The sequence below is a fragment of the Nelumbo nucifera genome, chromosome 3 (assembly GCF_055504915.1).
Source record: "Nelumbo nucifera cultivar China Antique chromosome 3, China Antique-T2T, whole genome shotgun sequence".
In the NCBI taxonomy this organism is placed as follows: Eukaryota; Viridiplantae; Streptophyta; class Magnoliopsida; order Proteales; family Nelumbonaceae; genus Nelumbo; species Nelumbo nucifera.
Genome location: NC_142651.1, coordinates 49,924,990 through 49,937,125, shown reverse-complemented (window position 1 = coordinate 49,937,125; position 12,136 = coordinate 49,924,990). Strand labels below are relative to the sequence as shown.

Genomic DNA, 12,136 nt, shown 5'->3' with positions numbered 1-12,136 from the left:
TACTGTTCTACTTTTTTCCAGGAAGATTCTATTGTTTCTCTCTTCCCATATTACCCAACAGATTGCAGCCTTTGTTGCTTTCCACATTACCATCCCTCTTTTCTTTCTCTGTCTCAAGAAATCATGGTTGAAGAGTCCTGCCACATCTTGAGGGGGAGCCCACCTGCAGCCAAAGAGAGTACAAAAGAAATCCCAAATTCGATGCACAAAAGAACAAGATATCATTAAATGAGAAAGGGTCTCACCACTTACCTTACACAGTGAACACACGTGAGGAGAAAGGCACATATATGGCCTTCTTTTCTGCAGCATATCACAAGTGTTTACCTAACCAAGGAATACTTCCCAGCAAAAAGCTTGGATCTTCGGGGGAATAGGCTTGCACCAGATTTCTTTCATAGGGAAGGTCCCACCTAGAGGGTTGGGGGAAGCAAGTACTTTGAAGAAGAGGAGCAAGAAAAGAGGTCATCAGGAGAGCCTACCCAGATTCTTGAATCTTCCAATGAAGGGTCCAGGTGGATTTGCCCTAAGAGGTTCAGCAAGCGGGTTAAGGATTCACACTCATTCTCCCTTAGTCCCCTTCTAAAGCCTAAATTCCAGTTCACACCAGTTGGACACAGAGATCCTAATATAGATAAGCCTAAATTCCAGTCCAGAATCCTTCTTTTCTAGTTGACTAAATTCTGGAAGAATCAGCAACCATTCTAACACTGAACTGCCCTCAGCCGTGACCATCTTGTCCATGCTGCAGGCTTTGTCTTCAAAAGTCCCACTGCTCCTCTCCTTCCAAATATTCCAGCAAATTGCAGATGGGATACAGTTCCATACCCCCTAACAAAAAATTGCACCAGCTCAGCCCACTCTCCTCTAATTGACCCTCAAATCTCGTTCTTTGACCTTGAGATAAAAAGATTCCAACTTTGTATCTTGCAGTAGTACAACATCTAGACTGTATTTTCTCAAAAGCTTTTTAACCACTTCTCTCCTCTTCCCAACTCTCAATCCCGCCACATTCCATCTTCACTTTCCTCACCTCCCCTGCCCCCTCCAACAGCCCTTCTTTTCCTCTTCCACCGAACCTACTAATCTCCCATCCCCCTCTTCTCCTCCTTCAGAAATTTCCCAAGCAACCTTTTTTTCTAGCTCCTCCATTCTAGACCTTTCATACTGATCAATAGCCCTTCTCACCACCTCCTCTCCTCCCAGGAAAAACAGACCTAGGTTTCTGTCTACCTCAATCTGCCCAACCCTTGAATCCTTCTCCCTTGTTTCACCCTTTCCCGACTTGTTCTTCCCACTTTTCTTGATTTTTTTCTTCCTGTTATAGACTTAATTTTCTCCTCCACCCCTCTATTTCTTTGTGTGCTGGATTTCCTAACCCCTGAATCAGAGGTTGTCTTCCCTTCAGCTTCAGAGTTACCCCTAACTGAAGAAGGGGCAGAGATGAGAGATGTTCCAGGGGAAGAAACAAAATTAGCCGAAGTTCCAAGATTTATCCTTACCTCGTTAAGCTCCCTTGCCTTGATGACTGAAATCACCTTCAGCTCTATTTGGAGGCCTTTCTGTCATTTTTATCGCCCCAAGTCGCAAACACCTCCACGCTTTCCATCCTTCCTTCGATTATTGTCTCCACCCTAGCTTCTTCCACCCTAACTCCCAAGATGCCTACTTCCTCTGTAACGTTTGCCTCTAAAACAAGACTCGCTCGCAAAAGTCCTCTCCCTTTCTTCTAATGTTGAGGTCTCTTCCTTTTCTCCCCCATCTCTGAATGTTCAAAGGAACTTCACCTTTCCTCCCTCCCAAACCCCAATCTTTTCATTCCTTTCATATCCTGTAACCACCGAAATCCAGTCCTCCCTGTTACTAGCCAATCTTCTCTTTCTAGTCGGAGGAGATGAATCGTCTTCTCCTTTCTTCGAATACATGGGGGAATTTCCCAAAGAGACCCTTGTTCTTTTGACCTTTTTGCCCCTTCCTTTCTTTTTACTCTACCGCTAACCTAAAGCAGTGGTCCTTAATCCCTCTCGTTTGAGAGACCCGACCGACTGTGACCCATTCATTCCTTCTCTTCTTCCCTGGCATGTCGCAAGACTCCCAGTCATCCTTCGGGTCCACTTCCATAGTGTCCACTTGTCCCTCCTCTTTCTCATCTTTGGCTACCCCTTCTTCCATGTGCACCTCTTCATTTGACCCTAAGTTTGACTCAGCATCTTCCTCCTCCCCCATTCAACTCTTCGTCTCCGGTCTCCCTCCCTTTCTCTTGCCTTTCCTCTATTCTCTCCTCTGCTTTCCCCTGTGTATAAGAGCACTTGACACCTTCCTCATATCTCCCCTTCTCTCTGCGCTTCAACGGTGGCTTCTCTTCTCTGCAAAAAGTTTCATCAGCTCCTTCTACCAATAGCCTCAACTCATACTTCTCCCCTGCAAACTCCATAATTAACCTCCCAAGTACATCTACTAGATTCTCCACCTCAGCCAAAATGCTTACTATGTCTTACTTCTCCCACGTTCTATTACGACCGCCAAACTTTATGAATTTTCCATAAGCTGCAGCCACTTCTTCGAAGGTGAGAATACTCACTGCATGAAGGGGAATCCCCCCAACTCCAATCCATGTTGCGACTCTCGCCCTCCCCCCCCCCCCCCTTCAACTCCCTCCATCTGCTAGAAACCACCAGTCCAACCTCAGGTCTATCGCCCACCACACCTATCCATAGTTCCATATTGCCCTTCTCCTTTCTTCATGAATTGTCCCTGCCGCTTGGAGCCACCAACATAATCTTAAATCAACCTCCCTCGTTTTCTCCCTTTCTAAGTCTAACACCCACTCTGCATCTTCCTTGCTCTAAAACATAAACAGAAATAGACCCCCAACCAAATTTCTAACACCCACCACTCTTTCTTCCCCCCATTCTGGCTTTGCCCAAGCTTCAGCCGATTTCTCCTTCAAATCACAGCCAACAACCTTCCAACTAGACTAGCACTCAAGATCCTCAGCATGTTGCTCAACTCTTCCCCCTGATTTGCCTCAACCTGAACTCTTTTCAACACTTCATTCTCCATCTGTCATTAGTTCTTCATCTTCTCTCTTGGGTCTCTCACATACCTTCGACTAGAACTGATCTATCAAAGAGGGAGGTCCTTGCCTCATCCCAACCATATGGGGCTACATGAATCCTGTTTCACCAATCCGTTCTATTTAGAGCCATATCCACTATTAAATTTTTAGTGCCTAAATAATTCTTACTACTTCTGCCCATGTCCTTTTTGGTCTACCCCTAGCTCTTCTAGCCCCTTCCATTTGTATCAAATCACCTCTTCTTACTAGATCTGTTGGTGGTCTTCTATGCGCATGCCAAACCATTGAATGTTAAAAAAAAATAACCAAAAAAAATACTAAACTTGGTAAGATAGCAAATGGATAGGACAGAGGGACTTCCCAATCCCTGCAAAGGTGGCACAAAGAATCGAGAAGTTGCAGAGGGACTTCCTTTGGAGTGGTTTAGAGGAGGAGAAAAATCCACCTAGTAAATTGGAATCAGGTATGTTGCTCCCCCTAAGGATCAAGGGGGACTGGTGATTAGGGGGATAAAAGTGTCCAATCAGGCCATGTTGGACACCCCCTTAGGGGCCCCACACCATTTAGATTTGAAAACATGCGGTTGGAAGTCCCAAAGTTCACTAAATAATAAAGGAGTGGTGGATGGAAGATGGTATTAGCATAAGCAATAGAGGGGTAAGATTCGCAAAAAAGTTAAAGAGGTTGAAAGAAAGGATTGAGGAGGAAAGATTAGAAAGATGGTGCCTAAAAGTGGAATTAGAGGAGATTTTAAGGAAGGAGAAAATTTCGTGGATACAGAAATTGAGATGTAAGTGGCTCTTGGAGGGTTATGGCAACACAAAATTTTGCACTTAGTGGCAAATGGAAGAAGAAGAAGAAGAAGAAAATCTGATCTCTGGTGTTGAGTTTGAAAGTCAGGCAATAACTTCGGTGGAAGAAATTGTTAAGACTTTTGTGGATCATTTTAAACCAATTTTTGCCACTTTAGGTGAAAGGAACTTGGAAGTGGGGGAACTAGATTGGACTAGAGTGCCGGAAACAAAAGTAGCCCTCCTAGAAAAGAACTTCAGTGTGGAAGAGGTTCATGAGACAATATTTTCAATGGAGAGATTTAAAGCCCCTAGACCTGATGGCTTCTCAATGGCTTTCTATTAGGATTGTTGGGAAATCATAAAATCTGATTTGATGTAAGTTTTTACTAAATTCCACAATAAAGAGGAAATTTCACTAGGAGCAAATGCAACCTTCATTGCTCTAGTGCCCAAGAAGAAGGAAGCTAAAACTCCAAAGAATTATAGGACCATAAGCTTGGAGAGTAGCTTGTATAAAATCATTGCTAAAGTCCTGACAAGAAGGTTTAAGAGTGCATTGCCCTTGATAATCTCCTAGAATCAAGTAGCTTTTGTGGAAGGGAGACAAATAATTAACCAAATTCTTGTGGCAAATGAATGTGTGGCAGAAAAGGAAAAGCAAGGAGACAAAGGTTTAATATGCAAAGTGGATCTAGAAAATGCTTATGATATGGTGGATTGGTCCTTTCTTCTAGGTTTGTATTAGTTCAGCACATTTCTTAATATTGATCAATGGAGTGGTTAATGAATTTTTCCTAACAAATAGGGGACTAAGGCAAGGAGATCGCATTTCCCCCTTCCTTTCACCCTCGTTGTTGAGGTGCTAAGCAGACTGATTATCAAGGCTGATCTAGAAAACCAGCTTAGAGGTTGGAGGGTATGTAAATGAGGTTGTGGGGCTCACTTGTAGTTTGTGGATGACATAATCATTTTTTGTGAGTACTGCACAATCCCATTTAAGGAATTTAAAGGCCCTAGTCGATCATTTTCAAAGAGTTTCAAGTTTAAAAGTCAACTAGGAAAAGAGATATGTGGCAGGAGTCAACCTGGGAGAGGAATAAACTTGTTTGCAAGCAAGAATACTAAGTTGTGAGGTAAAAAATAGACCCCTAGATTATCTAGGCATGCCTTTGAGGGGAAACTTGAGAGTAGATAACTTTTGGGAACCAATAATAGAAAGATTTGCTAGGATATTAGCCATGTGGAAAAGGAGCTACATCTCTATGGAGAGAAAATCACCTTGACCAGATCCACTCTAGCCAACTTACCCACCTATTACCTGTCCACCTTTAGAATCTCGATAAAAATTGCAAAGCAATTAGAAAAAATAATGAGAGATTTCTTATAGGAGCCGAGAGATGAAAAGAAAGATCATTTGTAAAATGGGAACAAGTGTGTAAATCTAAGGAACAAGGAGGACTAGACATAAGAAATGTGGTTAAGAGGAATACAACTCTCCTAGGAAAATGACTTTGGAGATTTCCTCTAAAAGGAGAAAGGTTGTGGCATAAGGTCATTGGAAGCATCCATTTGTAGTAGACAATGGCGGGGATGAAAAACTAGTGTCTCATGCAGTTCCAAACTCCCTTAGCAATTTTTGAGGCACTTCCAACTTTTCTTAATTTTCTCCATTGTGATGTTAATAGGAATTGAATAACACCCTTGAAGACTTATTCTAGAAAGAAGAAGGCCTTACAGCAGGTCCTAATATGGCATGGTGATGCTTGGGATTTGGACTGAATTGGACAGCAAGGGTATTTTTATTATTTTACAATTTTTTGTAGGGTCCAATAGAGTTTGGTTGTCTACTTATAGTTTGCTTGTGTTTAAAATTTCAGAGTCATTGCATAAGTAGGATTAGAGTTATTGAGTCTCCTTTGAATTGAAATGGATATGACAGCCTACTTTGAGTCCTACCAGGATTATTGAGTCTAATAGTTTGACTCCTAGGATAATTATGAGTTTAGAGTTTATAAATATGCATGAACGTTTTACACAAAGAGCAGTGAAGTTTATTGAGTTTTCTTCAGCTTATGCTAATTATGGTGAGTGATTCTCATACCCTAAAGTGATTCTAGGCACATTTTCTCTCTTCTTTCTCTCCGTATTTTCTTTCTTATTCCTTCAAGAAGCCATTACAGCCATCAACAGCCATGAACTTCTTCTCAAAGAAAACCATTCAACATTCTCTATGGACTAGAATTGAGCTGGTCCTACATCAGATGTGGGTTGTGAGAACAAAGTCTTTTTCTAAGAAGACCTCTGGCTGGGGGAATTACCCCTTAAATTGCATTTCCTTGTATTCTACTCTTTGTTAGACAATAAGGTTGAGCCTTTTGCCAGGTTTGGTTTACCCTCACACTCTTAAAGCTTGGTTTAAATTGGGACTTTGGTTTTAGAAGGGGTTTGATAGATAATGAATGTGAATCCCTAATTCTCCTACTTTCAAACTTGGAAAAGGTCTTCTTGGATCAAAATTCCTTGGACAATAGAGTTTAGCCTCCCTCTCCTAATGGCCTATTCTCTTGTCCTTCCTTTTTCAGCCTTCTTCCCACTCAAAACCAATGGGAGAGAATTTCCTAGCGAAAGAAATTTGGTGTAAACCAATCCCTCCTAAAGTGCAAATTCTTTGTTGGGAAGTGTTCCTTGGAAAGGTTAACACCTGCAACATGCTACATAAGATATAAAAAAGAATTACAACAAATCTTTTGCAACTGTCATCAATAATATTAAAGAACGCAGAAGTAAGAACTGTTTACAAGAATAAGAATCACATGTACACGTTGACATGTGCATACAGGAAATATAACAAGACATATTGCTACATGTGATAGCAAAGAAAACATATAACCAGAAGCAGTGCCATGTTTTTTTCAAGCTGATGATTTGTGAGTAACAACTCAGAAGATAAAAGAGGCCTTCCTGGGATATGCAGAATAAGAAACAAATTTCAGAAAAAAATATATATATATATTTAGAATGTACATGGCATTCATAGACTCCAGATCAGCTATTGCATAAATTAGGTAATATATTTCAAACTAACTACCAACATGGACTGATGGTTTGTGCATAACTTGATAGAGATAGAACCCATCTATACTCTCCTTGTGATTTTTATGAAGACATAACTCAACAGGAATCAGGACATACCTGGATTATTCGAATTGTAGAAGCTTTAGGTTGGCAGTCTACTCCTTGCTGCTCAAGCTTCTCCAGCGTGGCAACATCAACATGTTCAATTTCAACAGTCAATACTCCGCATCTATCTAGCAAGAAGAACAACAGCTTCTGAAAACCATAAAATGAATAATAAAAACTTAAAACTGGTATAGTAAGGCCCAAAGGAAAGCCGGGTATAGCACGACTTGTATGAACAAATTGTTTCAAATCCAACCTCTTGGCAAATTCCTGAACTGTAGCACTATCATCAAAACTTCCAACCATATGATAATGGGACAGTGCACTTGCAGGGCAGTTCTCAAGTGGATCCAAAACTGCTACTTTGATAGCCATTTTTGAAGCTGCTTGACATAGCATACGCCCCAGTTGCCCTCCTCCCAGGACACCAACAATTGTATCAGATAATCCATGGACTGATAAATCATCTTTCCTGCATGCACAACGTAATCACATGTAATAAACATGTCTGATTTGTAACGCTAAACTAATTTATTTGCTTCCAACCTTGCACCAACATAAAATGTACAAGATGAATGCCCAAGAATTTTGCATAGAAGATGCTTAGGGTCATTCAAAGAAAAGTAAGTGAACAAAAAAGGTGAACAAGAAATAAATCACTTGCTTGTTGCATGCCAATTCACCTAACCATAGCAATTAGTTCATGATTCCATGTCATCAATCCAAATGGCCAATTACATTTGCACATCGTAACAGGATTCAAAATTTTATTAGGCTAGAGGTTGACACATTCATTCAGACATAAAAGCAGTTAAAGGACGCCTTCATGCCTTCTATCCAACAAAGAAAATAATTCCAGCATTCTTATTTCCATGTAGTCATGCTATGATGCCACTAATGCAGCTATATTCATTGCCTCAGTGGATGTGAACAGCTGGTATATGACACTCTTCGGACATAGATGATCCAAACAAGTATTCTATGATAAACAAACGATTAGACTACAAAATGTTCTTCGCCCAAAAAGCAGTGCATCTGAACACAAGAAATATGAGGGGAAAAAGTGATAGATACCTGGTTGAACTGGCATGATCTTCCGTATATGCTTGACAGCAAGAGATCCAGTTCTTATGCTGCATAGAAGAAGACCCACTCTCAACCTTTCCTCTGTTAACATGTCCCATTGGAAAACCTAATTCCTTTTTTAGTTTATATGTAGGTTGACTTCTAAATTCCGAGCCAAACAAAGAATCATTTAGCTGACCACAGAACACTGCAGAGGTACTGCGTAGAAGCATTCTGCGGCTCCCCCAACTAATAATAACTCGTCAAACCTTCGAGAACTCCGAACGCAGGAACAACTTCTACAATCTTACAACAGAAATAACTGTTGCAGAAGATGAGAAAAACAATGAGAATCTAATGAAATTTCCAAATATTATCAAATTATTAGATAACTGATGAACCGATAATTATCAAACAAAAAAATACAGACAAAGAAACTGATGAACCGAGATACCAAGTACCAACAGTTCGGAGGAATTACAGGAATCGACATTTACGTGGCGTAGCCCCAAAGCTAAATACTGAAATAGATTATCAATCTCTAAGATGCAAAATTTTTAAAACACCAACGCTTCAGGAAGCTCACGAGTCACGGAAAACCTGCAGAGGGGCTGGATTAGTTCAGAAGCTAGTCCCAGAACCAGCAATAGAATCCACTAAACCTTTGCTCCTTGACAACCCAAGTGAACTCAGCTACTGGGTAAATCGCCCAGCGCCTTCAAGAGTTAAACAGAAACTTCGGACTACAAAACAATGATAAAAAGAACTTGAAACTGTAAACCAAACAACGAAAGGAAAGGAAAGGAAACAAGAAAAGAAAGCGAAGGAAGAATTTATTGTAAATTTGCAATCAAATCGTAACTTTGGAAGAATAAAATAAACACACAAGTACAAAATGGGACGGGGGAGACAATGCATGCATACCTCTCCCTCTATTTCTGCAGAGACGAGACTCGAGAAAGAGAAAGCGTAGGACGATTGCTCGATGGTTTATCTTTATGGGTTTTGTTCTGGGCCGAAGGTATTCCCCGTTAAACTAGAGACCAGATCTGTTGCACCTCACAGGTACATTTGAATGTGCATTAAAAACATCATCCGTACTTATATGTTATTATTTACGAAAGATATTCCGAATGCACGGTGGGATGTGCCTGTAAGCGCCCTCAATAACAGATTCTACTACGTGACGGAATCTGCCCCTCACAATGGGCGCCTCACACGTGCATTAGGAACATCTACCGTAAATCATAATTAATAAGTACGGGAGATGTTCTCAATACATGATAGGATGTGCGTGTGAGGAGCACATCCAATCTCCCTCATTACACTAGGGCTGCAAACAGTCGAATGGACAAATCCCTTAAACCTCCCTCGGCTTTCTGATAAGGCCTTAAAAGTTAAAACCACTCTCAACTTTGAGACGTCCATGTCCATTATTCCCATATTATTTTTTTTTGGCATAAAGGGACTTTTTTTTTGCAAAAAAAAAAAAAAGAAACTGCCATTCATTACTAAATATGGAAGGTTACATCATTCATCGCTTGTTGGCAGACTACTAGATGACCCTTGCAAGCCGTGTAGGCTAGGGTATGAGCTGCTTTCTTTAAGTTTCTATTTACATGGCTGATAGAAAAGTTTTGGAAGGTCAACAGAGTGTTTTTAATACCAGATCAGTACAATGTTTCTAACCAGTATGAGGTCTTTATATTGCTATTCAAAAAAGTTACTAATTGTAGAGAGTCTGACAAGATAATTAGTCCACGAATTCCTTCTTTTTGAGCTGCTTCCAGGCCATCTATAAGAGCTTGAAGTTCTGCATCATAGCCGCAGACTGCCCAGCCGCAATAATGGTTCCTTGAGTGGGGCATTAGATGATGCAACTTCTTCCTGCATGACCGTGTTGACATCATAAGAGCCATCAAAATGTAGGTGAGGTGTTGAGGATGGGGGTAGATCCTGGTTGCACCCTGTGCTGGCATATGCTTGGTAATGTGATTGGTTTTGTGTACTAATACAAGACTAAGCTTTCCTGACAATGTCCATTGGCGAGTATTTCTTGCTTTGTTTTGAAGGTCGCCTTGTTTCTCGCAGACTGATACACCAACTATTCCGGAAAATATCAATCAAGATGAGCACAAAGTTAGACGTTCCACCCGAGTAAGGAAAGCGGCACATTGGATGGATGATAATTACATCTACAAATAAAGGAAATCTGTCAAGACAGATTTGTGGAGATGATGGACATCTAATCAAGGAGAACAGATGGAGAGAATTGTGTCACGATGATTCCTATAATCAAGGATATTTTCTTCTTATTTGTTAAGTTGTTTTGGTTAATGACTCTATATATTGTCCTTTGTTGTATTATGGCAGGGGGAGTGAAATAATATCCAAACTTTCTGCCTAATCTTCCTAGTTGCCTTCTCTCATTTTGTTTCTTCCCCATTCTTCTTTCCTCTACCTTCACGTAGGAGTAAGCACTCGCTTGGAAGAGTGCTAGAGCCGAACTTATGTTCCCACTCTGCCACCTTGTCATCGAACCAGAGCTCACGGGATTTCCATCGTACTTGGCTTCGAACATGCGAGCTAATGAGAAAGCTTCATTCAGGGATCTCGGCTGCACAATTAACAACTCTCGTTGTAGCATCAGTTTTAGCCCAGATGTAAAAAAAGAGATCAACAAGGACTCTGAAATACCGGTGACTATGTTCATCAGTCGTTCAAACTCTGCTTGGTATTCGCTCACCGATGCTCATTGGATAAGTTTTGATAAGGCGCCTTAGTAATCCTCAAATTGTGAAGGTCTGAATCGTAACTTGACTTGTTGGAGGAAATCGGCCCATCCGGTCAGTAAGTTGTTATTGGACATCCACTGGAACCATTTGGACGCCATCCCTTCCATATGAAATGCCACGATCTGTAGCCTCTGTTCCTCTGCAGTCCTGACAAAATTGAAATATTGTTGGATGCGAAAGATCCATGTAAATGGGTCAGTACCGTTGAAGTGGGGAACTTCAAGTCTCAACGAACGGGCTACCTCGAAATCACCTATTGTTGTCGTTCAGTTTTGGAGCGCTGGCAATGCGGGGGTAGGTAGCAATCTTGAAGAGTTTCCTCCATTGGTATCAACTCCCTTGCCACGAGCCTGAGTTTGCAGTTGCCTAATTTGGTGTTGCATGGTTTTCGAGTGATAATGTTTGAGAATCGTGTTTTGCTTGCAATGATTGAATTTGAATATTCAATGTGTCAAATTGTTGTTTCATGGCAGCAAGAAGGTTTTCTTACATGGTGTTGAAAATTTCGGATTGATCGGCCATAATTTCGAACGATAACGGGTGAAGATTGGTAGGCAATGAAAGCACCAATTTGATACGGCCTTGTATTGGCTCCGACACTCTTCTGAGCAAGTGCTTACTCCTACGTGAAGGTAGAGGAAAGAAGAATGGGGAAGAAACAGAATGAGAGAAGGCAACTAGGAAGATTAGGCAGAAAGTTTGGATATTATTTCCCTCCCCCTCCCATAATACAGCAAAGGACAATATATAGAGTCATTAACCAAAACAACTTAACAAATAAGAAGCAAATCTCCTTGATTATAGGAATCATCGTGACACAATTCTCTCCATATGTTCTCCTTGATTAGAGGTCCATCATCACCACAAATCTGTATTGACATATTTCCTTTATTTGTAGATGTAATTATCATCCATCCAATGTGTCGCTTTCCTTACTCGGGTGGAACGTCTAACTTTGTGCTCATCTTGATTGATATTTTCCGGAATTGTTGGTGTATCACAGACCGGATCATGTATAGGAGAGTACAAAACCCAACCATGTAACTGGCTTGTGTGGTTTTATCCAAGTGTTCTTTCAAATGTTTCATCCATAGCAAAATGAAGACATGTGTCGATTTATTTTCGGCTAACTCAAGATTGATACCCAGTTAACTCTCACACCATATAGCTCTTGCGAATGGACAGGAAAAAAATAGGTGAGTACTCATTTCAATGTTTTGTTT

General features: G+C 40.8%; 1 protein-coding gene and 1 long non-coding RNA gene across 9 annotated transcripts in view; both read right to left on the bottom strand.

Annotated features, from left to right (window-relative positions):
* The window catches only part of LOC104589619 (phosphoribosylaminoimidazole carboxylase, putative / AIR carboxylase), a 38,920-nt gene extending 29,722 nt beyond the window's left edge, over nucleotides 1–9,198 (bottom strand). The window contains exons 1-5 of one of the 8 annotated variants that reach the window (XM_088901426.1): nucleotides 9,043–9,186; nucleotides 8,616–8,718; nucleotides 8,128–8,440; nucleotides 7,310–7,525; nucleotides 7,066–7,177 (exon numbers count right to left, since the gene is read on the bottom strand). In XM_088901426.1, coding sequence (XP_088757552.1) covers nucleotides 7,066–7,177; nucleotides 7,310–7,525; nucleotides 8,128–8,351 — 552 coding nt within the window. In that variant the 5' untranslated portion in view covers nucleotides 8,352–8,440; nucleotides 8,616–8,718; nucleotides 9,043–9,186. Of the gene's footprint in view, nucleotides 1–7,065; nucleotides 7,178–7,309; nucleotides 7,526–8,127; nucleotides 8,441–8,572; nucleotides 8,862–9,042 lie in introns of all 8 variants that reach the window. The other 7 variants (XM_088901427.1, XM_088901424.1, XM_088901421.1 and 4 more) reach the window with 7 other exon arrangements.
* Nucleotides 9,199–9,623: 425 nt separating this feature from the next.
* LOC148801207 (uncharacterized) lies at nucleotides 9,624–11,608 on the bottom strand. Its single transcript, XR_016084730.1, has 3 exons — nucleotides 11,167–11,608; nucleotides 10,816–11,060; nucleotides 9,624–10,735 (listed from the first exon to the last, which is right to left on the bottom strand). It is a non-coding gene; the product is annotated as an uncharacterized LOC148801207 (long non-coding RNA).
* Nucleotides 11,609–12,136: the final 528 nt, after the last annotated feature.